We start from the raw sequence: 27,542 nt of genomic DNA, 5'->3' as shown, positions 1-27,542 counted from the left end.
GAAAGAAGTCCAGTCTCAGCAAGTCTTAGTGTTGTGGAGGCAGATGGGACAGAACTTGGCCGTAGCTGGAATCACAGTAAAGCTGATGGTATGGTGTCGTGGATTGGTTTTTGTTAACTTGCACTGGAACAAGTTGAGAGTTACCCAGTTGGCTCTTTGCTTTTCTACTGAGCAACAAACCTTTCCAAGGCTTTTTAGTGAGCATCTTGTGGTGCAGGGCTATGTGCAGGTGTTTTGCCTAGTTCAGTGTTACTGTGCCGTGCTTTAGTATAGCTTTGGCTTGTCTTGCAGCTTCTACTGTACTTCCTGGTGTTCTACTGCATGAAATATAGCAAGTGTACTGTTTTACAAAGGGGAAAAAATGTCCTGTACATGAATTTCTAATTGAATGCCAACCAAAACAAGTGAAATGAAACAGGCTTGTTAAATGAAGAGTTAATGGGCTGAGCGTGATCTGTCTCTGAGAAACTTGAAGGCAAGTCATTACACTTTATTATTTTTTCATGGTGTTTGTTTGCCCAGGCTGGGCGTGTGCTGCTGCAGTTTTTGTGAGTTGGTTAATGGGTTAGCTTTGGCCACTGCTGCATAACAGAACAGCCAGATACGGAATTTGCTAGTTCTGAAGCAAAGTCAAAATTATGGAAAATAACTTTGAATGTTACCTTCTGTTTCTTGCACACAACTTATAATTATGCAGTTATTTTTGGCAAATATAAAATGTCAGAGGAGGAGGGAGGATCACCATTCATTTCAAATGGAAATGATGCATAATTTGGGGAGCTTGATTTTTATGTAATTTATTTAGTACTTTTGCCACATGTCGCTAATAATATCAATAAAATCAGGACAGAAAACAGTTAAGTGAAGAATTACATTGTATCAGTGCGTGATTGTGTATATAACAGCCTAAGACCAGGTAGGGTTGCATTCAGACAGTGTGAATGGACTTAATGCTGTTGATTTCAGTGTTACTGTCACCCTTTGTATAAGCTATGGACTCGCCTCTCGTCTTTTAAGAAAGGTTCCATCAGTCCTGAAACAGCCTTTCAAAGCCAAATTTTCATCCTCTCTGCAAATTGGCCTTTTACCGTGGCTGCCCTACTTCCCTGGCCGATTTGCATGTGTGCTTTCCCACTTGTGACTATTTATACCTGAGAGACATGCCAAGTGTTGGCGGCTCAGGTTGTGTTCTCAGTGCATGGCCAGCCCAGGTCCGTGCACTTGCTTCTAGGTTTTGGTGCATTTCCAAGCTGGATGCAAGAACTGCTTTTCTTCTAGTACTTCTGCCCATCGTAATCGTGGGGGAGACCTTGGTGCTGTTCTGCTTGTGTTAAACCACCAACTTCTGCAATGAGAAGGATTTTTCAAATTTGAGGGACAGACCAAGTGCCTCAGTTCAGGTGACTGTCTTCAAGCTCTTTCTACCGCGAAGGCAGAAGCTTTCTTTTAAGTCTGTTTTCCAAGGCTGAGAGACATGCTTTAAGAACAAGAGACATTAAGGCCTCTCTTGTAATATTTTCTCCTTGTTTTAAATTCTAGCAACCTGTTTCTCTTGAGGGGAATGGTCATAGTTTGGCAGGACCTGTCCGCAGTTGGATGTATTGGCTTATTAGAGAGAGTACAAGAAACAGTTCATCTAAGCCAGAGGCTGAATAGGTCGAGAAGAGATAACAAGGAATTATGAATGAGAAGTGGAGAATTAGCCAGGGAAAAAATGCATGGGCATGCTTGAGAAGGTGAATTGTTGCTGTGCCATTTGTCAGGAAGATAGGAGGAATGAAGAAGCAGCTACCCTTTCCCTTCTTCCCAACCTAACCATCAGTAGTAATGCATGTCTTTTGCCTGTGCTACAAGTTGGATTTTTAATCTATAGCAATGTCTGCAGTACGTGCCGAAGTGTAACTCCAGGTTGCCTTCTGGATTATGGAAAAGGCCATTCTGAGTTTATTCAGCAGTAGATGGGTCATTGGTCATTCAGGCTGAGAAGGTTTAGGCAGTGAGCATGGATATAGTCTGTATCCTTCCTTACACCTTGATGTCTGTGGAAATTGTTGTGCCTCAACCATCGGGTAGTTCTGGAATTGCCAGACATGACTGGAATGAATAAGGTCATCAGCATGAAAATCAGAATTAAAATTAACTATTGCCATATTAATATTCATAATCACTTAGGAATGCTGTAGGAAATAAATTTTGTTGTTACAAGTCATAAGACTGACATTTCCACAACTGGATTTTTGGGTGCCATGCTTTCTGCATGCCTGGTTTTATATGCTTCAGAGGACCCTGATTTTCAGCATTGCCTGCTCATCCTGCAGTCTGTCCTTCCTTGTCTCTCAAGCTGAGCACTTAAAGCAGGAATTTCTCTAATACAGACCAAAGCGCTGTCAAGGCCTACTTCTAATTCTGTGCCTGCATCCCACCTTCTTTTTCACATCCCCGTGGTGGTGTTGAACTAAAGGGCACACAAAAAAGTATGGTTTCTGCTGGGAATCCAGGACTGGGTTGTGTGGATGCCACAGCCAAGTGTGGAGACACTGTGAAGGATTTTGCCTCTTCAGCTTCAAAACCTGCTCTCCCAGCCAATTGGTGGGACGTATGGTAGATATCTCTTAGATTTTTTTTTTATATTGCCCTAACTTTGGTGTCTTACCCCAGAGACACAGCAGAAAAGTGGAAAAGATAACTGGATCTGACCTCTAGACTACCAGTCAGGCCAGTCTCTTAAGTGGTTGGTCACTGTCGCTGCTAAACAGCCAGTCCCCCCAGAATGATGAGCTAACTTGCATCATTTGCTCCCCCCACCCCCATGTGTATTTAACATGCACCTGAGATGCAGGCAGATGATAAAGCACTGATTTTGATTTTAAAAAAGGGAGCGTTTCTCTAGCAGCAATTAATAGTATGCCCTAAATTGGTCTTCAAGATTATGGGGGGACACCGTCCTCCCCCCGGAAAGTACAGGGCATCTTGATGGAGGGGAAATTATTTAATGAAGTCAGATTTATATGTTATTTTTAAAAACCCTCCCCATCTTAGTAGCTGTTTCCAGAACCTAAATGGTTAAAGTAGAAAATGTTAGTAATTTTGCTGCAAATAAATTGATCAGTATGCAAGACGGTTGTCACCGGCTGAATCATGGTCCACAGTTAAGGTAAACAGATCTGTGATGACATTTTCTGAGCAGAATACCAATGCTGCTACATTTCTTCCCAGAGGTTTCTGACACTTCTTATATGCGGATAAAATTTCTCTCCAAGAAGGTTTTGTTCACAGGAAAGAAATAGCATCTTTCTAAGAGTCTTCCTTAAAGGTGGGATTTATTATATTTCCTGATTTATTTGTTGTCATAATTCTGTGAAGTGCATGGAAAGAAATGTTTTTGCTTTTCTGCATCTCCTCTCTGTACAGTAGATCTTTCTGATGTGGAGTCTATTTAAAGTATCTGGCAGTGGAATGCAAGTAAAACAGTATTCACAGAGTTACCAGGAACAATGAAAATGCTTTCTTTTTTATATTCTCTGAGAGTGAGCTGTTTTATAGTCTCTGTAGTTAACGTGTAAAAGCACTAACTGAAAATACAGCCAGATTTTATCATAGGTGTTCCTGTGAAATATTTTTGGCTACACGATGGCTTCATATTTTCATTGGCATATTCTAAAGTAAGAGATATGATTTAGTTTATTCTTAAATGTCTCTGTGCTAGGCAGAAAAATCCCCTTTGCAACTGGCTGCAATCAAAACCTTTTTGCTGAGATGCATCTAACTCCTGTATGACTTCAGGGTATGGAAAAATACAGTTTCCAAAGAAGTTTTTGAAATCTGCTTGCTTAGAACATTTAAAATCTCTGCGTATGGTGCTGCTCACAGGAAAGAGCACGCTCCTTATTCTGTATTTACCCTTAGATCCACATTTACAGGGAGGTTGATTGACATCTCAGTCGTTCTGTGGATTAGCAGTTGGAAATCTGTTGTGTTTGTATTGATAAACGTAGAATCTCGTTCGTTTAATCAGATGCTGGTATCAGACTTTAATCCCATTTATTACAGTAGATACTGAGGGATAAAAGAGCCCTGTGGAGAGCATGCTCAGTGGTACTGGATGTGTAACAGCAAACCTGGAACTGGTCCTTAAAGTTAATGTCGGGGATTCAAAGTCTGTTGAAGTCAGAGAAAGCATTTCTCCAGTATGTTCCAGACTTAAATCTGGCCCTGTCCGTGTCTGGCACGTGTAGGTGAGGGGAGTGTAGCCTGGGGTGCCAGAGGGGCTGAGAATAGTCTGCTCAATAGGACCTTTTGTAAGATGGACTTACAAAGTCTTGTCATGCACAGCGTCTGGTTGTGTTTCAAAGCTTCACAGCAAGATGTACGGCTGTGGTTTCTGGAGAGGAGCAGAGCAAGAAACAGCATCTCCAGAGCTGTGTGGGGCAGGGTGTGAGGTTACCTGGGCAAAGAGCCTTGCTTTGAGTTGCAAATTCTTCTCAGAGATGAGGTAGAGGTGCGCTTTGGGTGGAGGATCTGGGGAGGGCTCCAGATTTAAAGTTTAACAATGGTTTAATAATTCTGTGCCTAAAGAGACAAGTCCAGTTTCACCCTGGTATGTTGCACTGTCCAGTAATTCTTGCTGTGATTGTGGTTCACCCACACTTCCAGGGTATCCTTTTGCAGCGTTTCACTTGCTTTGCATGTTTTGCTTTGTGAAGTGCACAATAGCTGGGTTTTTTTTGTACAGCTCTCTATTGTGAAGTTTGAGATGAATGGTGAATTTATTAGGAATAAATCCCTGTATTGTGTCCCTCTGTCTTTTAATGTACCTTTGCAGATTGTCTTTTATTTCGAAAGAATCCCTGAATATTTAGGGGGTGACGTACATGTAACGCTGAAATGAAGTGTAATATCCAAGCTTGGAGTGTTCAGCAATGAAATTAGTTCTGATCAGAAGTGGAAGGACTAATTCTGCTGCTTTTACACTGAGCACTAACATTGTCCCTTGATCCTTGGGGATCTCTATGGTGAACATGAGTATTAGTGGCAGGACCAGGCTTGTGCCCAGGCATGACAGTAGTAGGACAAGAGCTGTTAGGTATCATCAAGCTGGAAGAATATCCACTAAAGATTGTGGGTGTTGTGCTGGATTTTATTTTAATAGCATTTCAGTGTTCTTTGGCAGATCTCTAGGTAACTTACTAGCTATGAAATTAAATATTGCCTGTATTTTTACAGCAGGAAAGTGGTTTCTATTTGACACTAAAGAACTTTTTAAATAGCTTTTTTTTCAGAACACTGCCTTGATGGTTATAGACGATTTTCATCAACGTTCAGCCTGACCTTGTTTTACTTTGTGAACATTATACCCTTATGCTCATGTTTTAATTTTGGGCAAAATCAGCAACACGTGTTTTATTTCTGTTGGCAGAGGGAAAGTCCACTCTCAGAAGGTCCAGTCTTAGAACGAGAACAGCTTGTTTCCTAATGTTTATTGCTGCTGAAACACTTCTGTGAACATCAGTGTTAACATCTGTCTGGATGTGGGTGTAGATGAGCCTGGAAATATGATCTTTATGATTGTTGACCCAGCATGTCCTTTTTTTTTTCTTTTTTTCTTTTTTTTTTTTTTTAAATATATATAACCACCTGCTCTGGTTTATGCAGCAGCAGAATTGCTTTGCTTATTTTCAAAGGCATGCCCTAAATTTATGTTGATGTAACTTCACACAGGAGGTTATCCTTCTGCTTCTTATGTATTTTTTTTCTTTAGGTCTGTTTCTGATGCATGCTCCTTTTTCTTTTTTTTTTTTGTTCTTTTTCTGATGGTAGTGGGCTCCATGGTCTTACCTCTCTAACTCAACGTTTTGATCTGAGATTCAAGTCTATGTGAGTTTCCATCAGTCTCTCCTGTTTTCTTCCTGGACCAGGCACAGTCAGGTAACTTCTCAGGTGCTTAGAGAAGCAACTGACTGTTCCATCAGATTTTTCTTCTCACTCTCCGTTCCATGGTTGGCCCTTATCTTTTGAGACAACATATTTCTACTTTTCTGACCAGCCCTTTTTTAAAAATGTAAAGATGTCATCAAAGATCTTTTTAGATGCTTGCTGATGAGTAGAGTTTCAGGTAATTCGGGAAGCAGCTCAACTCCGCTCCCTTGTCTCCACAGATGTTCTTGCAGCCTGCAGCAGGAATCTGCTCCACCTTTCAGCAGAGTTTTTACAGCCACAGTCTAGTGCTTATATTTCTGCGCAACCATCCAACTTTGATAAAGCTTCCAACATCCCCTTGGCTGCTGCTGAGCAATGGGGTTGCTCTGTCAGCTCCATCCCTGAAGTTCTGCTGTAGTGCTCTGCTGTCACTGCTTATATGCTGAGACCTCCCTGGTGCTCTTGCTGAGACAGGTCAGGTTCTGGGTGCTCCATGCTCTGTGGTGGTGTTGCCCTTGGAGTGGCTTGCTCTGCTGTATTTACCATGTTGTTTGAAAAAGACTCAACCTTCCTAGTTTCTCCATCTACATAATTCTAATTCTGTAGTGTTGGGAAAGAAATCTTGGAAAGCTGACCACTTTGCTAGTGGTGTTATGTCCACCCTCAAGGGTCTTACGAAAGCTGCGATAGGTCCCCCAATGGCTGTTGTCTCTTTGACATGGGAAACTCTGAAGTGGAAAGGTTAATAGGGTTTCTTATGTGCTAATGTATGTGCAGGTCTATCACACCTTTAGACGGTTGCATAAAGGAAAATCTGATTCGAAGGGCCTGAGGTTTTCCTCCCTCTTAGTTGAGCTTTCACATGGATTAATGTGGGTGGATCCCCTGATTAATTTTTTTTCTGCTTGTGCTTGTATCTTGGAAATGGAAATTAATGAAGACATCCTTTTAGAGCAGTCAACTCAATGAGCTTGATTTCATTCTCCCAGGACTGTGAAGACGTATTTGGAAGCTATTTATGTAAGAAGTTACTTCATTGCGTTGGTTTTGATGTGCCATTCTAGAGTTTCAAGATACCTACGCAGTAGCTCTTCAGTTTGTACCTTGATTGACAGATGATCTATTTGTTGCAAAATGTCTTCTTTCAGGTACTTTTGGACACTGATACAACTGGGTCTGTGGTTTGGCCATTCCTTTAGCCATTGTTTGTTTGGTTTTTTGTCTTACAAGAAATACAAATGTTCTGTTTTTCCTTACTACTTGAAACTTGCTAACTCCCCTTGGTTCTCGTGTCTTCATACATTAAAGGCTGAACATGGGAGTGGGAGAACAAGGCAGAACCACCTAAATTGGACATCCGATCAAAACTCTCTGATTAGGTCTCCTTGAGATGTCAGTGGCAAGAGCAAGGGACCGGTAGAAAGCTGGTTTCCCAACCTATTTTGTATGCATCTCTAAGCCTTGGATGCATAGTAGTGCAAGGATGGTGCTTTCTGTAAAGTTACCTTAAATATTTAGCTTTGGCTTTTAGAGTTTTAAGAGTAAACGAATCCAACCCTTGGCCTGTTTTTTCATTTTTTTTAGATTGAGGAAAATGAGGTTACAGGAATTTCTCATCACAGTTACCAGTACAGTTGTTTTTTTTTTCTCTCATAAAATACTGCTCAGAGTTGATCTGAAATTGTTTTACAATTACTATAAAAAAAAATCTGATTTCCTTGATGACCTATCCTGAAATGTGTGTCTGAGTGACAGGGACACTTTGCAGGTAGATTTATTATGGGTTTTATCATCTGTTTAAAAACATGAGTGAGCAGAGTGTTTCAAAATGACCTTTAGTTCTGTCCATGAAATATGAGTTTGAAATTTTCCAGGTGAATTATTGGCATTAAACCACCAAAGTGTACTTTATCTGGAAGTAGTAATTTACCAGTTGTTGGGATGCTTGTGCTTTTATGTGTGTGTAAATATGCCACTATACATTGATGTAGTGTTTCCATGTAGCAGCAGCTTTAGGCACAGTGGGATGTGGTGTGGTGTAGGCAGAGGTCTTACTGTTTGTCCTTGCACACCTTGTTGAAAAATACTGGATGAGAACTTTGTTGCTTTTTAGTTGAAAAGGAGTTAATAAAAGTAAATGTACTTGAAAAATTCACGAAATCAGTGAACAGATAAAATGTTATTATTTGAAACACATAATGTTTCATAATGGATTTACATAAAGTGTGGCAGAGCTGAAGTGCTCTCCAGACGTAGTGAAAGAACATGGATTCCTGTTTCCATAATTGAAGTTCTTTTGTACTTACCGGTTGGGAAAAAATAGCAGGATTTTTTAACAGATTTGCTTTCCATTAGTAAATATAATTATCTGTGGCTCCAGATACTCCATCAAGTGTAAAAAAAAGTTGGAAGGAGCATGCATTTTCTTTCAAGATAATTAAATGTTGTGACTGTAGATTTTACCTCCAGAGTGAGTAAAGTCTCTCTGCGTTAAGAAAGTTGTAATTGCTTGCATAGTTTACGAGAGTTGCACAGAGGCAAAACATGCTCAATCCACAGGATAGGAGAAAAGGGTGTAAATACATTATATTCCTCTCTTCTTTTTTGAAGTATAATGAACTATTATTAATAGGTTGTAAAAGTACTTGCCCTTAGCGGTCTGAAAACTGTTGTGGAAAGTGTGCTCGTGCTGTTCCTCAGATCAAAGTTCTGAGGTTTGAAGATCTCATTAACCCATGGCTATACCCAGAGCAGATACTGGCAGATGGTTGAGTATCAACCTGGATTTCAGGTTCGGTTCTGGTCTGCAAGGCATCACGTGGAAATCTAGGAAGCCTCAGTGCTCTGCTAAGTTCAGTCTTGTCCTCTGAACGCCGCCAGAATATCAATAATAAACCTCGCTGTCACCTGATAATTCATCCTTGCTCTAAATGCTTGACGTCTCTGGCAAACTGAGAAGTGTTTGAAGTTTTATTTTTCTTGGTACCCACGTACCATGATCCACATTGTCATTTGTCTTGGGAATTCAGCTCTGCGTTTCTCTACATGGCAGTTTAACTATTGGTAAAGGTTGTTGGCCTTCATCTGACAGCCCCTCTAAGAAGTAAAATTAGAATCATTAGGTAAATTGAAATACAGAGGTACCTACCTGCGATTCTCGCTGTCTCCTGAGGCACTTGTAATGGCTATTGGCAGAACTGGGTTTCTTTTAAGGGAGCTGTGAATCTGCTGGTCTTTGATAGGAGAGAGCTTTGCTTTTCCTTAGGAATAAAAAGGAAAGCTTTCTCTGCTTATTTTCTCTAATGCTGTCATCACAGCTTTCTCCTTGAAGGCAGTAGATTAAAGGAAATATTATTTTTCCCCTACTCTTTCCCTACCTCTGCATTACAGAGATGGCATCAGATATTCCTGGCTCGGTGGCCTTGCCGGTGGCACCCATGGCGAGTGGACAAGTGAGAATGGCAGGATCCATGCCTTCCAGAGGAGGAAAGCGCCGCTCTGGGTAAGCTCTTTCTTTTTATTTTTTAGTTCTGAAACTGGGAACAACTAGTACTGAAAAACTAAAACCGTGTATGTTTATTATGTAATATTTATTACTCCATCATGGCATTAGTCACTCGTGTTTTGTTTTCCTCTTCAATGTATCTGCTCTTCCTGCAAGATCAAACTTGCTGATAAGTATATGGTTTGTTGTTTGCATACTTCAAAAGACTTTCAGGTTTGGCAGAGCATCCAGAAACAGAGTTTGGAATCTGTTGCTGTTGTGCATGTAATGGATGCGTGTTGTCTACATCTGTTTAATCTCAGAAGGATTTATTATGTGTATAAAGGTAGCAAGATGTGTTCTTACTTGTACATGCAGACTGATCCAACTCTACCTGAAGTTTGGGCTTGGAGTTTGTCAAATAGAGACCTGTTAAAAAAGTGGTCTTTGTAATCCCAAGTACAGAAATAGCACGAGCAGTCACTCGTCAGAGGCTGTGGTCTACGATATTCTAGTCTTTGCTGGTAGCACAGCATAAGCTCTCTAATTCTGGGAGGAATGGCCTTAATCAAGTTCAGTCGTTGTGCTATCTGAGGCTTCTGCTGAAAATTTGTTTTCTCCCACTGCAGAAGTTGCTGTGGTGTAGGGATAGGCTTTTCCACACCACACTGTTCTGTGGCCATTCGTATGAATCTTCTGTGTCAGAAGAAAGGTGTAGCAAGAACTGCAGAAGCTTCTCTAGTATTAACAAAAAGATACCTGGTTTTATCTACAGTTGATCACAAATAACGGTCTGTAGGTGATCCTTTCTCAGACATCTCTCTGATCTGAGAGTGCCTGAAAAAGAGATTCATTAGTCTTGTATTAAGCCCTAAATGTAACAATGGTAGGGCTTCACAGGATCAAGAGTCTGAGTAAAATCTTCACTGGTGGATGCCTAAGGAGGAGACCATGTCTGTTGTGAGAGCTGCTCTGGGAGTTGTTCGCTGAGGTGTGTTGCCAGTTTTAGGTGTCTCTGCAGTAATGGCGCTGGAGTCTCAGCCCTGAAATGAATTAAGAGGGGAGAAGATGGACGTGAACACTCAGGATGGTTGTTCTGAGGGCGTCACTTCACGCAGGACAGTTTGGACATCATCCCCACTGAGTGTGCTTCCATGTGCTGAACTTACCAGATGAAATTGGTCTGGGGGACTCCAGAAATTTGCCTTTGGCAGGCATCACATTTTTATTTTGAACTTGTTCTGTGAAAAACCTTTCCAAACTCGCACTCAGAAGAGAAACCAAGGCATTTATGTCATTCCATTGCTACATAACAAATAACAGCCTTTTGTACTTTTGAGTTGCAGGATAGGTGATCATAACCTATGTAAACAGAGTGCCAGTTTGCAAATTACTGTTACCAAAGTTTGATGCGGCTGACTGTGAAATCTTCTGATTCTATTAAATACTGACTTGATTTTAATTGAAAACTGTGCTTTAACCATTGCATTTTAAGTACCAGCATCTATTTGCAAGAAAGTAGAATGGGGGGAGGGTGGGAGGAACAAAAGATCAAATTATTTAAAGCATATTTAATATGCAGATTCCGTTAGTAAGCTGGCATAGCTTTGCTGTTTTACCCAGACGGTGGTATTGTATCTGTGCACCATAGCTCTGAACAAGTAGCCCTTCTCCAAGGCTGAGCTGAGGGTGCTTTTATTTTAGGTTTTTTCTGCTGTTCAGTCTGTATGCATTCAGACCTTGAGGGGAAGAATGCCTGCTGTGTCTAATTCCTCCTAGCTTCTCTTTGAACAAAGTTGCAACTTAACACTTGGTCCTTTCATTGCTGTCCTGGTGATACATCTTTGTACACCTAAATCCTTGGGCGTTTTAGAAATGAATGCTTTGTGTCCAACATAAAGGAATGTAGCTAGTGAACACAGTCATCTTTTCCAGCTTGGGTTATCTCTGAAAATTGTTTCTTTTCTCATAATTGCTGAGGCAAGCTGGCAGAATAATTGCTCTGTGGACGTGAATGTAGATCAGTTTAAACTCATTGGCTATCCAGGAGGTGTTTCTGCCCTGTCAGTGTTCAGCTTCATCGACAGCTCGGAAAAATGTTTCCCCTTCCTTTGAGTTGCCCCAAGTACTTAATAGAAATGGTGACAGCATCGTAGTGTGTAAGAGAATGTGCTGCAGTGGTCAATGGCTACCTTAGATTAATGGAGCATCAATTCTTTCCTGAACATGTTTTTTCTTTAGGCTTTGCTGTATGGGAAGATATGGGGCTGGTTGTCTGTACCTGGGCAGAGAAGGGTGGTGGGGTTTTTTGAATGGTTCACAGATGCGTTGCTTTTGTTTCAGTTCAGCCTGTGGTCTTGTCTTTTCTCTGACCCAGAACTATAAGATGTGGGGAGGAAGAGAGCAGAGCCACCAGCTTCCCTCCCTGGGTGTACCCCCGATATTGCACTGAACAAAAGGCTGTAGTACAATTCCCAGTCTGCTTCTCAGCTGCATCTGCTCCTGATCATTCCTGTCTGCCCCCTTCCTGCGCTGCATAAGTGTGGCAAGCCATCTTTTGATACTCCCTGGGAATTTTACATAACCTTTTTGTTCCAACACTCAAATCCTTTCCATCTCAATTTTTTTTTTTTACCCTGTGTAGGGCCACTTTGTTGCAGGGTTTGCTGGTATGAACATGTTTCTAATTAAAATAAACCTTTAAAAATATTTTTGTCATGGTGTTTATGGTAACCACACATCTTTTGAGGTGAATGTATTTTAATAAACAGCTCATACCTCAGGCCTTATCACAATTGACATGAACAGTATAAAAGAGGAAAACAAGATTTATGCTGTCTCTTCAAAACAAAAGAGCACAGTGCAGCTCTTTTTTAAAGTCTCTTTTTAATGGGAATTTTAAATGAAGATAAAAGATATTCTTTCTGAAACGTCTGAAATGATGTAATTTGTCTTCTTGGAGGCTGCCTCTACTGTTTTGCTAATGTGCAATACATTCTATCTGAACAGGAGATCTTCTCTGTCAGGGTGTGAGGAGTTGGTGGGAATATTATTTTTATGTGTTCTGCTAAAGGTTACAACTGATTCCCTATCTTTCACTCTGCCTTGCTGTAAAGCCAACACGGTGGTTCAGACAGGGCATTCCAATTCATTCCTGAGATTGCTTGTTTTTTCAGGTTTTGAAAGGTTTTTTTTTTTTCATTCTGCATAGTGAAATGTGAAATTAGTAAATGTGATTATTATCAACGATGGCAGGGAGATGTATTTACTCGCATTTTTACGAATATTGACATTTCTCATGAGCTTTGTGTTCAATTTCCTCATTTGTTTTTTTTTTTTTAATCTGGCCTTTGGAATAAAATCAAGCATTTTAGGTAGCTTAACAAAGCAAAGGCATTATTTAAAGGTTTAGTCTCTACACTCTGGTATTGCACCCGTGGCACTCAGGTTCTGCTGTGAAGAGCCCACTATAAATGTGGTAGGTCTTACCTACTACTATTAACCCATCAAGATCTCTCAAGATGAGAAGCTAATGTCCATCCATCTAGATAAATAGGTGTGCTACTCCCACTTGTTCCTCTGGGAGCAGGTATACAGTTCAGGCAGCAGGATCAAGTCCTAAACTGTCATCAGGTTCTCTGTAATCCTCTACATTATATTCCAGGAATAATAAACTAAGTTCAGTAGAGCTAATCTGATTTTTTGGGGAAAATTGGCACTCAGCTGGAGTATTTGGCTGGAAGCTAAGAAAATCTGCCAAGGGATGGGTTCTCAGTGTATTGGAGAAGAAAAGAAATTACAAAATTAATCCATCACACATGAAAGCAATATCTTATTAAATCCTTGAAGAAGAGGCTTTTCCCCACTGTAGGGAGTATGTATTTTCTGCTGCCCTTATCCCCCAACTTTGAAACTGGAGGTTTCCCTCAGTTGCATTTCAGTTGCCAGTGAAACCAGTGAAGGATACACCTGAGTGATGCTTTGGTGGTGGCTTCAGATGGAGCCAGCCTGGTGCTGGCCTGGGGTGTAAAACAAACAGCCTTCTTACGTGAAGGGAAGAAACAGGTAGGTAAGAGGGAACCTTCGGCTAGGTGGTGATGTGTGAGTGTTAAATTGCTGGGGATACTGTGCATGCAGCAGGTCTGGGGAAATTGGGGCTGGTGGTGCCAGTGCTGAAGACCATGTTTGGGGTTGACAGGATGGGTTCTGGCGTAACTGCTGGCCCGTGGTGCTGGCTGCTGGCGGTCGGTGGTGTTCTGCACAAGTGATGAGAGGCTGCTGACTTTGAAATGGGATTTGGTGATAATTAGGTGAGCAAAAATCTAATTTATAGTGAGGATTATGATTGCAGTGAGCTTCACCAAATTAAATACCTCCCTTTGGGGGAGATGGTTTTCTCTCTGCTTGGTTATGAAAGGTAGGAAGCAAGGTCGTATTGCCTGACTGGCACTCGTGCTTCTCTATGCCGATGTAGTTTGAAAGAGCATTTTAACATCATTGTGGCCACACTCTGAATGTACAGCTCTTAATTTTTAATTGGCAGGGGTTTCTTTTAATACTGAGATAAATAACATCAGCTTTGCAGGGGTTTGCCTTTAGTATGGTTTATATGTTTAATTAATCTGGAAAGTAATAGCGGCGTGGAATCTGTCATTGTATAAAGTCTTGTTACACTGCAATGTTAGAAAGCTCAGTGTGAAAGAAACCTGACAAAACTGTTTGCAAAACAAAACTAAGATTTCCTGTCTACGCAAATTACATCTGACAGACTGATCAAGGTCAGTATATCATACTAACGTATTTTCTTATTAAGATAAGTACACTAATACTGTAATTGTATATGATAATTTTATATGAGCTTGGTTCATAATCTGCATTGATGGCAGGGTCACTCCCTTGTAACTGGAGTATGTATTTGTCCACTGCTTTTTAAAGGTATAAAAAAGTATAAAGTGTTTTGGCAATTACACTGTTGCATAACTTTGTAGTGACTTAATGGGAAGGAGACAGTCACATCAGTTTAGGCAGCTGATGCAGGAAGTAAATCTTTCTAGTCTCTCCATGTAAGAAATGAAGAAAGAGGTCCCTGCATCTTGTAGCTCCTTGGAGGAGCCTAACTGGAGGGCTGGGATTTGGCTCAAGGAAGAGCTCATCTCTTCCGCTGACTTAAGAAGAAGGTCTGTGACAGAAACCAGGTAAGTTGCAGGGTAGACCCTCAGGTCAGTTTAGGAATGGCCACAGGGGAACCACAACGTACTTGCCATCTGCAGACTGGCCCGTAATTTGTGTGAAATGAATGGGAGTACAGGGCAGGCCTAAAGAGTGAACCACGGTTACAATCAGTGATGCTTTTAGCATGGAGGCCAGGAGTTTGTTCTGCTCAACCTCTAGCGTGCATTCTTTCGACTGGGGCAAAAACAGCAGCCTGGTGTTTGTGATGTGTGGAGCTTTAGACCTTTGTTTTCTTTAGCCTGAATTTCGGTCCTCTAGTGTAGAGCCCCCACTGATTTCCATAAACTCCTGTCAGGCCTAAGAGCTGTTACTTCTGACCATCTCATAAGAACTGCATTTGTTTAATATTTCCTTTTATTTATTAATTTTAACAGTGCAGATCTCTGTGGGGAAGAACAGTGATTTATTGCTTGTTTTTTCTTAAAAACTTGTTATTCTTTGTATTCCTGGCAGCTCATGAGCTACTTTTAGGGGATCTGGAGACAATGAGCAGGACTGGAATCCGCAGTTGTTAACACGTCCAGGCAAAATATAAATCAAATGACGTTGAGAACTGCTGTCTTGAATGCTTGTGTCACCTTTGCCATCATCAGGGTTACTGATTTGAAAAATCTTGCTTTTACAGAATGGACTTCGATGATGAAGATGGGGAGGGGCCCAGCAAATTTTCAAGGTGAGCATTTACAGAGAGTTGGCCAAATTGCTGACTTCTTTCAGTGGGGAAAGACAGCTGTCTCACTACTGATGTTTTAAAGTCAGTATGAATATGGACAGAAGAACTTGCCAATAATTTGACCTAAATTCTGGTTACTGTTTTTATCAGCCTCCTCTGCAGATCAGGCTTCCTGGCAGAAATCTGCCTAATGTAGTTGTTGGCTTACAAAGCTGACAGCATGTGTGTCATAACTTTACTTGGCAAATTATGTCACATGAGAAGATTTGTGATTTTTTGGTATAAACTGCTATTAACTTACAGATGAACTTTGGTTATTTGACATTAATGAGGTTGTCTTTCTGCCACTGAAAAGAATTATATTTTGAATTTATTTCAGATCTTAACTGCTTGTTAAGACAATATGACAGATCCTAGAGGTGTGGATTGTTTTTTTTAAGATTAAAGCTCATTATGTACTATTAGGTGTGACAGAATACTAAAAATTGCCAAAATAAATGTTAATTGATGTGGGATATTCCGTGCTAGGTATAAAACCAAACAACACATCTTTGCCATTTTTTCACTTTTTCTTTTTTTCTGGTCACACTGTTTGCATTTTTCTTTTCCATTAGAAACCAAGCAGCTGCAGTGAGGAGTAGATTCTTTGAGACCTACAGATAACAGTGCTGATTATCCAAATTGTAACTGCAGCTGTGTAGCAGCAGCTGTGTTCAAACATAGCTGTCACCATAAGGTTTTAACGAGATCTTCCTAGTCAGGTTGAAAGACAAGTATGCAGAAGGTGTGTGGTAACACCACATCATGAATAACCTACTGGACAAGACCAGCAACACCCCTGTTTAGCTGATGTTAAAACCAGTGATCTGAGGGCTAGTTCTAATGTTTGCTAGAAGGTGTGTGGTAAGAGAACAAGATCCGTGGTGAATGTGATCTGATTTGTGCCTACATAAGTGTCAGGGTTGCTAAGTGTGTGCATTGCTCTGTCTCCATCCTGGCTTCAGCCTTTCAAAGTTTGATGGTGGAGAGAGCCAATTGTTCCGCTGTTTTAATTGGAGAAGTATGCTTTGCTGTGCTTAGACTCAGTTAATTTTAGATGTCAGATCAAAATCTGATACTTAAATCTTAAATGCTGTAGAACTCCCAGATTGTTCTGCTTTTAGAGAGTGCAGGAAGAACAGTGCAGAGATGCCCAGGGCCATGTCCCAAGTTCTAGCAGTGCCCTCCTTTTAGGACTTTTCCCTTCTCCAAGTTGCCCATGTAACTGATTCCTAACAGGGAGACTGGAACGGAGAAAAGGGAGGCAATAACATCCTCAGCCCAGCCAAGCAGACAAGGATGAGTAGACATGTCCCAAAGTAGTGGAAGCACAGGAGGTAGTGGTGTTAGTACGATGCTCCACATGAGTTAACATACCTTGCTTCTCAGGGACTTCCAAGCCAGCTCAGGTATCTGCATGGCACCTCATCCTCACGTGGAGGCGTATGCATGTACTTCCCACATGACGGCATGTTGCCATTCCTCATTGGATATGTCTTTTTGTTTAAAAATCTTTGGGCTCAGTCTGTTATCTGGGCAGAGTCAAGTGTAAGGAAGTGTCATTTATAACTTGAAAGTTTTGAGGGTGCCGGTGTTAAACGCAATGTAGGAGGAAATGGAGGAATCACTTCAAGCTTTCTCTTTGGGGTTTGAGTCTCACTGGGGAAGGAAAATAGGAAGCCTCAGAAAGGAACTGGGACAATTTGGTACTTAAAGTTAGTTTTGATTTGTTTAAGAAGAAAAAAAGGAAAAAAATTGTCTAATACATGGAAGCTTCGTAGGCACTTGAAGTGCTTGTGCTGTTGGAAATGCTAATGCAAAGTATCACTTGGCTGTTCTTAAGTTCATTATGAATCTTCAATTCTAGAGAAGTCATTAGTTTTATTTTTGTAATTTTGAAAGCCTACATTTTCTGGTTTGGAACAAGCATTTTGTTTTTTCCAACAGTAAGATTTTAATTTTTTTTTAAAGTGTCTATTTGTAACTATTCTAGCAAAATCTAATTTCAAAGGATTAGTTTTTAGGAAAGGGAAAGGAGGAGCAGCTTGTCATTTTTTTAGTAAAATGTCACATTGCTGCGTTTCTCTGGGACAGCACTTCAGAAACAGTGAAGCTTTAATCCCATGGGGCAAAAGTGTCCCATTGATGAGGATTTCCTCCATAAAGTTGTGGCCAATATGCCACATGTACCCTTTTGGGCACCTAAGTGGTGCTGATTTGGGTAGGAACGAGGTTTCTGTTTACTTCTGAGGGATTGAAGCCGGTTTAATTTCACTTCTATTTAGCTGTCAGGTTCATCTGCCTGCCTGCCTTTTTCCAGTCCTCCCAGCAGGCGGTCCAGTGTCCGTACCCACTAGAGCTTGTGTCTGAAGGTGTCCTGATACAATGCATTGCACTTAAGCGTGTGTCTCTGCCCTCCCATGTTATCTGTAGACCATCAGTGCCCTCTGCTGAATGGAGTGAGTTGTGGTTGCAATCTGGAAAAGATACAGCTCTTTCACTTCTGACACAGCAATGAATATTTCATGGGCTGCTGTCGATAAAAGCTCAGTGGTGTTTATTGTAATGGTGCTGGTTGTTAAGTTTCCCAAGCAGTGAGTGTATGTTAAAGTGTTTGCATAAATCCAGTGAAATGTGCCTCCAACTCTTTTAAATACACAAATGAAGCTTTTGAATCAGCATGGCTTGGACGTTTCATCCAGACTCTTAAGTTTTCTTTGCTTTATCGTTCTCATGCCCCCATTTTTCTTGCTGTTATTTGTAACAGTTTGCAGTTGTGAATCTCCTTGCTTTCTGCTCTGTGTTGACTATCATGCAGTGCGTAACTGTTGTGAATTTACTTACTGTCTTTTGTTTCTAGGTATGATGGTGATCAAATCTCTGGTGATAAGGAAAAGTTTGCAAGGTAGGCGTGGTCTGTAGAGCTCCTCTGCTGAGAGAAAAGAGGGGGATGTTCGTGTCCAAAAACTCTCAGTACGTGTGTCTTAGCTTAGAGAGCTGGTTATTTTGTTTCTAGGTGGGACAATGATCAAAGTACTGCTGATTCAGAAAGGATGGCCAGGTAGGAAGTAGGAAAAAGGAAAATGAAATATGGCTTGCCCCCATTTTTATTTTATGTATGATGCCATTCTGGCGAATCAAGTCAGGAGGGCTGGCTGATCCAGAAATGCTTGAAATCAGTAATACTGACCCTTAGACCTAAGTGGGTTTGGATCAACTCCTGCAGTCTTCCAAAATTTAACATCCCTCCAAAATTTCCATTGAAAAACAAAGTTAGAAATGACAGAATTGGAGCATTGTTATGTATACATGGTTATGAATGCCAGGGTTCCTAGAGGAGATGCTTCTGGAAGCCTTTTTGTTTTAAGGGTTTAAATTTGAATTAGTTTCAAGATTCTGTTTGCTTCAAAGTTTGCACAGCCATTGGATTAGCATACTATTACTTCTCAGCTTTTGTGACCGTAAATGAAATAGACTGTTGGATATTCTCTTTATTCTCAGGAAGTTTTGCAATCTCTTTGTTTACTCTTTATAATGATTGTTTCTAATGTTCAGGAGTGTTAAAATACTTTAGTGGCAGACAATGGAATATGTATTTGTAAATATAAAATACATGTTGAATATGTGTGTTCTTTGTCTTGTTTTTTGATCACCCTTTCTGTCAAAGTGCTGAATCTAGAGCAAGCTTTCATCATGTAAAACTGCCTTTTTCTTCCCCCTGTCTGTATGTGTCTGTGTGTATGTGCTGACGTGTGTGTGGCCACACAACTGGTTCTGCCTGTGTGTGTGTGTGATCCAGCTCCCACAGACAGTGTTCCCTCCTGCTTCGGTGTGGAGCTGTGCAGAGGCTGTCAGGTTCACTAGAAAGGTTCATGTGATGGACAGTTAAGCAGTTAGTGACCATCAGTTAAGCAGTTAGTGACCTTAACTAAGTCACTGGCTGGAATTTTCTGAACAGCCATGGGCTCTCATTGCTGGGATCCTTACCTGGATTTCCTGAACATCAGATAGGAAGCAAAGGCATCAGCAGGAATAACAACTCTGCATGTAGCTCTAACAAGTGGCATTTCTGCAAACAGTGCCTTGTGTATGACACCTGTATGTGCCAGGGGTGGGATGCACGTTGTAAAGCACCACAAGCCCGTGCATTCCTCTGTTTCAGGAAGCAGAATACTACAGTTAGCATTCTTACCTGTGTTTTACTAAAACAGCCCCGTTATTAAAACAGACAACAATTGTGCTGAGCTTAGCTTCTACATTCACAATCAGTCTGCATAACAAATCAGCTTTGAAGAATGTTGCAGCTTCTTTTAGTGTTGTGTTATCGTATTGGTCGATGCTGGTGGACTGTCCGTGTGATCACCTTTCACATCTTGTTGGATCAGCCAGCGATCCCACAAGAAAATGCCATGTGCACCTTGTTGAAATCAGTGGAAGATGCTGCTTTGACATCTGAGGCATCATGTACCTGTCGTGTACTTGTGTTTAGCTGCCACCTGAGAGGTACAGTATGGGGAAAATAAGTGCTAAGCACTGAAGTATTCTAGGTCTGTTTGGACTATCTCAAATGTATGTATTGGTGTAATTCCTTACTAGAGATCAAGCAGTGGTGATTTATGGTGTGGGAAAACTGGACTCCCAGATCTTTAGTTCTGAAAGATTTTGGTGACTGTCCATTTTGAGAATTCTTAAATGTGATCCACCACCTCAATCATATGTTCACTGTAAAGGATGAGAACATTGGAGCTCAGCCCAAAGTGGGCAACATCAAGTTCTGTCATTGCAATTTCCCTGCTGTGCTAGATTGTTCTCAAACATAAATTCTGATCTATGTCTGACAAGCCAGATGCTTACTTGCTGTCTTACATAGTAATTTTATTTATTTACTGTGGTTTTTGTATGTACTGTTATACCATATATGGTCCTGCAAGCATGTAGCATCTCCCTACAGGGATGTAGAACATTCCACGCAGCTTTATAGGTCTGGAGATCTATGCTGTCATTGAGTGGGTTTTTTCATAAGTCAGTGCTGACACAGCTGGTCTGATCCAGCTGTTAGTAATTGGTTTCTTCTAAAAGAAACCTTTTATAAGCAAATCCAACACCTTGAGCAAGGACTGGAAGCTGTGAGATGCATCACAGAAGATTTGGGAGTCTGGCCGGAGTTGGCAGTTCCTTGCAGCTTTCTACTTCGTTCTTTGTCCTTGCACCGAAGGAGATTAAGGTTAAGAGATTAAGGCCAGGAGCCAATAGCTAGAAATATGGGTTCTTTTCATAGCTATAGGGAAATCATATTTATCCTTCCATGGCCTGGATTTTTTTGTCTGTAAACTGAGAGATAATAGCGCTTAGCTTTGTAAAGCCCTTTGCTCTCCTGGGGTGAAACAGCAAAACAAGTACAAAGTATTATGATTCATTACTTCTGATGGAAACTCTTACACTGATCGTATCTGCTTCTCTGTTGGTTTGGTGTTTTCTTTAAATTTTCAGGGAGAATCATAGTGAAATTGAGAGACGCAGGAGAAACAAGATGACACAGTATATCACCGAACTGTCTGATATGGTACCCACTTGTAGCGCCCTGGCTCGTAAGCCCGACAAGCTCACAATTCTTCGGATGGCTGTTTCACACATGAAATCAATGAGGGGCACTGGAAACAAATCTACTGATGGAGCTTACAAGCCTTCGTTTCTTACAGAACAGGTAGGGGTTTTTTTGGAAGTGTCTGGATGTTTTTCTGGATTGTGGTCTTAAAAGATGTGAGGCAATGCTGAGAAGGGTCCCAGCTTGATTGTCCACCATCATGTAGTGACTGGTACAAGCTGTGTATCCAAGACCATAGAACATAAGATGTGAATGCAGACAGTTTCTTGTGACTGTTCAGACTTGATCTTAAAAATAGGGCAAATCTTTCTCTCTGAAGCAGCAAAATGGGCATTTGAGGTCTGGAAAAAGCAAATCAGTCACACTCTCTCATGACTAGAAAGGAATTTTCCTCCAGAACTGGGATCTTCCCATCCTTATAAAGATTCTCCAAAATAGGTCAAAATTAATCTGGAAGAGATATTCTTCTCCCTCCTGGGTTTAGAAGAAGGTTAAAAACTTTGTTTAGTCTTAATATCCCAAGTGCCTGCCAGCTGAACTGGGCAGAGATGAATCCTATCTGTACTGGCCAAGGTATTTTCTTGGTTACATTTTTGATGGAAGAAGGAAGATGCGCCCAGTGCTCAAAGGAAAACTGTTGAACTGACTGCACTGGAAATTCCTACCACCTTCATTGTTTTTGAAGTCCTGTGGGTGTAATGTGCATTTTTGTGGTCTGAACGATTTAAGCACTTACACATGTAAGTTGTGGCTCGAGGCAATACTTCTGTTAGAGAAACAGCAGCTGCTGACCTCGCCATGTTCATATCTCTGCTTATTCTGGCTGTCCCAAAGTGTGTTTCTGGAGGAACTGTGCCATTTGGCTGGTTGTAGGTGGGGGACCCTAGTCACTTCCTTTGCACCCTTTTGTTTATCTTCATCTTTGTTTAAAATGTATGCAAAACAGGTCTCTATTCTCTGTATAGTGCAGCCAGCTATGCAGTGAGAGTGTTTTAGCTAGTAAGTGGTTCAGAGTTGATGTGCTTTCTCTACGGTAGAAGTTGATGGTCTGTTAAGTGTTTCTTGGGATGAATTGCTCATTTTTTAGTAGAATTTACCAGTCTGTGATCCTCACCTTACCAGCTAATGCCTGGCACTTGCACACAACCGTGCTGAGCTCTGTAGCCTGGAACGTGACTCAGATGGTCCAAAGCTCTCTGAGCTCCAGACATGCTATCTTCTACAAGCTCTCATGGTCACTGGAGCCACCAAGCAGAGGCTATTTGAGCTTGTTTCCCAGGAATTGGAGCAGTATTGGTCATCCTTCCCCATGAGAAGTTTTCAAGCACTGTTAAGCAAAGTGTTTCTGTGCCATGCATGCAAATAGCTATTTGCCTGCACAATTCAAGGTATTGGGAATCTGGACCCAGTTTCTGAGGGACAGAAGTACCTTGTGTTAAAGGCTTATGGTCACCCTTCCCCCAGGTGGGGTTGGGGCTCTGGGTCTCATGTCAGTGTGGGTGTCTCAGGACAGAAGTATCCAGGATGCTGAGCAGGGGACCCTGTAAAGAAAAGACCAAAGACAGGAGTGTTTCAGGCCCTTTGGATCTCTGAGGCTTTGTGTTCACAGGCTGGAGGGAAAAAAAAAAGCAAGGAGCGATGCAACCTTCCTGTGCAGGGACTCGGGCCCCCTCATGGGAGGGGAGGCTGGGGACTCCTGTCCTTTTTCCCATTACACTTTGTGCCTTTCATCCCGTGACTGTTTATTTACAAACAGAGTTCATCCTGAGGGGGGGAAAAAACCCCAAACAAAAAAACCCACAAAGACTTGTTGATTTCTTTCCAATTAAATTATTTAGGACGCTTAATTAAGGGATGAGTTTGCCATATGAGTTATAGCTATTCATTTCCTCTGTTTGTACTCTTAAATAACCTTTTATTTTCTAATGTTAGATGCCTATCACGCAGTATGCAGTAAGATTTAGTTACTTAATTTTCCTAAAGTGGATTGAGATCACCAGATGAAAGGCAGTAAAGAAAAACAAAATGTTATTTCTTATTAAGATAGCGATTTATGGCTTGCTACAGTTTGCTTGTGTTGTATCAGTACTACAGTGAAAATTTCTGCCTCGGTCGTGATCAGCTACTAAGATGGCAAGAAAACAATGTTCTTTGGCTGTGACAGATGTTTTATTTAATTCCCTTTTCTTTCTGGCATTCTAATCAAAACCTTTCTTTGGAAGGAACTGAAACATCTTATCCTGGAGGCTGCAGATGGGTTCCTGTTTGTAGTTGCAGCTGAGACGGGAAGAGTGATCTACGTATCAGATTCTGTGACTCCTGTGCTGAACCAGCCACAGTCTGAATGGTTTGGCAGCACTTTGTATGAACAGGTTCATCCAGACGATGTAGAAAAGCTGCGAGAGCAACTGTGTACATCTGAGAACTCAATGACAGGTCAGATATGTCTGATGTATGGTTCTGTGTGTTATGGATCCCTACAGGGTTTTTCTGACATTCAAAATTCCTTGTTAAAAAATCTGGTAAAAAAGAAATTCATCAAGATTAAACGGCCTTTTTCTTGCAAGCAGTGCAGTAATATAAATCTCATTTTCCTTCCTATTTTTTTGACTTCAAACCACCTTCACGTAGCTCACTGTTCAAACTTCTGGCTTGGGTAGGTTTGGAGTCTGGATTGTTTTCAGGCTTGGTCTGGAAATCTAGATTGTTTTCCTTTCGTCCTCAATGAACTTGTGACTTCTTTACAAATATGTGTTTCTTTAGGGCAGTGTTTATTTTGAAGGCAAAAGAATCATACTTTAGACTTTTCCATTTTCATAAACGTTCCTTGTGGTTTGCTAACGGGAATCCTGGGGAAAAAATCCAGTGTTTGGCAGCTGAAAATCTGGTGGATTTTAAATGGGAGGCTTGCTCCTGCAGCAGTGGTGTGAGTTAGCTCTAAATTGACTCACTGTCACTTTGCACATAAAACTAAACCATGTTCATATCTTCAGAATAACTCTGGCTTTTACAGTTCTTCATGCCCAAGACTGCAAGTAGGAAACTACCCTTGTCTTGAATTAGGGGTATATATATTAGAGCTGTGAGAGTTAGCTGAATCCTGTTCAAGTCAGACTTGGAAAGCAGGAAACTCAACTTCTCTCTTTCATTCTTACACACAGTATGTTTATAGCTATAGGACTAAGACTAGGGGAAAATATTTATAAGAAAATCCTGATCCATGTTGAAGTCACACAATTTTGCCTTGCTCTAGCAATTTAGAATTCTTACCTGGTTTGCCAGAACTTTTGTTGTGTTTCATAACTTGAAGGACAGCGATACAGTTTTGAGTGAACCTGCTTCCATGTCAAAACAGTGCCAAATTCATGATTTCCTGTGGTTTCAATGTGATGTGGTTTTGGCAGAGCTGTTGTGTATTCAAATTGGAAACTCAAAGCAAAATTCCATGTTGAAAATCCAGATGGATCAAAACCAAAGGAGCAGTTAGGGGAACCTGTGCAGAGCAAAACAGCTGAGTCTCATACCACAGGACTTGAAAAAGAGTACAACCTCTGTTTTTATTATGTACATGTAATATGTTTTAACGTATGTACCATCTTTCTCCAAGAAGCAAATACTCCAGAGCCTCAGCGAACAGTCACATTTTTACTCCCAGAATGTCCAATTATGGGGCTTAACCTGCTCAAACTAGAGCAGGACTAGACAAATGCAGAGCACTTCTGAAAATCCAGTTTTAATTATGTGCTTTTCGTTTACACAGAATTCATCTGTAGCCAGTGGAAGAGAAGTTCAAATAACGGCATTTATAGGCCTAAATCTTTTCTCTGCCTTTTGAAGTTCTCAGGTTGTCACAGAAGGCTTGTAAATCTGCTGTACGTGGACAGCTGAATGTTTTCCCAGTGTGAAGGAAGCATCAGCCTGTTTGGAGCCAGGGTAGCCTGCTTAGCTACACTCCAGAAGGTGCAGATGTAGAAAGGTGATATTTCAGGACTGGAGAATGTGTGTAGTTAAAACAGTTGCAAGGAAGTGCAAGTAAGAGTAAGTAAGAAGTAAGGTGTGTAATTTATCCTACCTATATGGGGCACATTGTGAGAGTTTTCCTTTACAAAGTTCTTGTGGGTACATGAGCAGCTGTTTTGGCCAGCTGAACATCTCACAAGCCATAAACACAATCATCAGTCTGCTTCTGTATCAAGGATAGACATACGGTAGTATGTGCTTCAGCTCTCGTAAGATCATCATAAAACAGATTTTTCAGGTGTCTGCTTCATTTTTCTAGCATTTTAATAAAACTAGTGTAAAGCAAAGGACATAATACAGTCCTGCTTCGCTGGGTAGTTTTATTTTAAAGATGTGACTAATGAAATTCATGTAGTTAGTATATGAGTAGTTTTGTCCACCTGAGGAACATAGAAGTAAACAGAAACCTCTGGATCTGTTACATTAAACTTGCATTTCCTTGACCCTGTAAGGTACCATGAAATAACAGAATCTGTCTATAAGGAATTTCACTCTGGCATCCAGTTGCGTACCAACAGCACACAGTAGGACGTCAGCAGCATCACTCTCTAGGTCCTCAGAGATCAAGGTGATTCCAGAGACTATTCAACCAGTTACACTTTCCTTCCTGTAACACAAGCCATACTGAGAGTAACTGCTTTGTAACAGGTGAGAATGCAATGAAATAGTGCAGGGAACAGAAATGATGGGTGCCATAGTGACATTTTAAAAGAAGTCAAGTAAGCAAATGTACTTCCTTTAAGTCAGTGTTTATCAAACCATTTGAGCGGCCCCCAAGTCTGTCTTGGCTTTCCAAAGTTGTTTCCTGCAGAACAAAGGGCGGTGTGGAGCTTGAAAGCGATGCAAACCGCAAGCCAGCCAGCTGTGTTTGACGTTTTTCCTGCTCAAAGTGAAGTTCACTGCAGGCAGCAGCAAAATCCTCATTTTCTAGTGACCTCTGACTGTTGAGCACAGGACTCACCTCAGGAAAAGAAGAGACTTGCAGGTGAAAGCGTAATGATATGAGATGATTTTTAACTTTGCTCTCTTCCTCGTCTTCTCAGGGTCTCATCCCTATAACCTCTTCCTTCAGCCCCTGAACTGGGAAACAATGCCAGCATCTTGAGAAAGGAGAAACATCACTTGCCTTGCATCAGAGCAGTGTCCGTTGGTTGTGTGTGTTCTGTTACAAGCATGATCGTTACTGCTGCACTGCTGGGGTTTTCCCAACACCTCTTAGCAGTCCTGCTGCCCAGAGAAACTGCCTCAGACCCGGAGGGCTTGGGAGGCTGCCACTGCCAAAGGGGCGAGACGGAGAACGAGTCAGTGGAGAAGTCAGGCTCCCTCTCACATTTCTGCCCCCAGGAATAAGACTGGGACTGGGACTGTGGTTGCATGAGCGTTTCTTTGGCAGTCACACCAGCTTATGCAATTCTCACCTCGTCTAACCCTCTCCTCCTTTGGCATTTATTTGGTACTACAGTGAGTCACATGAAGGGGGCTGACCCAGCGGAAAGCAAAGCTAGGCAAAAAAACCCCCTTGGTTTTGGTAGAGACAGCTCTTTGTCCCACCTTCTTATAGGGTCACTTGGACTCTTGTGTTAGCACCAAGGAGAAATGGGGAGTGAATAATTAAGGGTAAGGAGAGGACAGGACTTCAGGAGTAGTGTAAGTGTATGTGAGATTGAAGTGGCCACTTAACTATGGCCTAAACCCTGTAGTGTGTTTGGGGAGTTAATTGCTTACTCTATTTATAACGCTCAGGATACGGGGAAGGATGGATAGTTTCTCTTCCATTTTATATCCTCAGAGATTTTATTCCCTGGAAATGGAACAGTCATCTGCTTGTTTATTGTGCATTAATTGCTAACACATTGTAGCAACAGGAAAGCTGGACTATGAAGTGTATGTATGGTTTGAAATGCTCTAGAAAAGACAGCAGCTGAGACTTGATGATAGCAACAAAGAGTGCTCCCAAGAAGTCTTTACATGCGTCATGGGTGTGATTAATCATAATGGGGCAGATACTCAGAGTAATAATTTATTTTCCCTCTTTGTACTCGGAAATCTGTGGATAGGAAAACAAATCACTTCAAATATGGATGAAGATCAGATCCCACAGTAGGATCCATTAAGGAAAGACCTCTTTGCCCTTAGGATGCACTGATGAAACTTGATGGATGTTGGGTTCAGATGCGGGTTCAGAGTTGAACATGGAGATGTGCTGAATAACACCCAGCACTGTGGAATCCTAATGCAAGCGAGAGCCTCTTACCAGCCACAGACAACAACAAATCTCTGATGGCTTAGAGAACAGACAGAACTTAAGTGCAAACAAAGACAACTTTTGAAGAGAACCTCTGCTACATTTACTCTCAAAAAAATGAATGAGCAAATATTGTACCTGACTGGTCTTCTAGTGTTCCAGAACACTTTGTTGGACTGATTTCTACCAATGTAATTTTCTGTAAGCAGTTCATGAAAGAGTACAATGAGGAATATAGGTAGCTCTGTATGGTTGCTGGAAACGCTCCAAGTGATTTCATGATATGTTTGAGATATTCTTGTCAAGGCTGTGATGTTCCTGTTCCTGC

The 27,542-nt window shown here is 41.2% G+C and overlaps 1 protein-coding gene across 1 annotated transcript in view; it reads left to right on the top strand.

Annotated features, from left to right (window-relative positions):
• Nucleotides 1-27,542, top strand: part of ARNT2 (aryl hydrocarbon receptor nuclear translocator 2) — a gene marked incomplete at both ends in the record, with an annotated part of 97,705 nt that overhangs the window by 15,640 nt on the left and 54,523 nt on the right. Inside the window, 4 exons of the mRNA XM_084267822.1 lie at nucleotides 9,307-9,418; nucleotides 15,258-15,305; nucleotides 20,835-21,048; nucleotides 23,172-23,385. Coding sequence (XP_084123948.1) covers nucleotides 9,307-9,418; nucleotides 15,258-15,305; nucleotides 20,835-21,048; nucleotides 23,172-23,385 — 588 coding nt within the window. The remainder of the gene's footprint in view (nucleotides 1-9,306; nucleotides 9,419-15,257; nucleotides 15,306-20,834; nucleotides 21,049-23,171; nucleotides 23,386-27,542) is intronic.

The sequence above is a fragment of the Gallinula chloropus genome, assembly GCF_964237585.1.
Source record: "Gallinula chloropus genome assembly, chromosome: 9".
NCBI lineage: Eukaryota > Metazoa > Chordata > Aves > Gruiformes > Rallidae > Gallinula > Gallinula chloropus.
The sequence above is the reverse complement of the archived record's forward strand: the minus strand, read 5'-3'. Positions and strand labels throughout refer to the sequence as shown.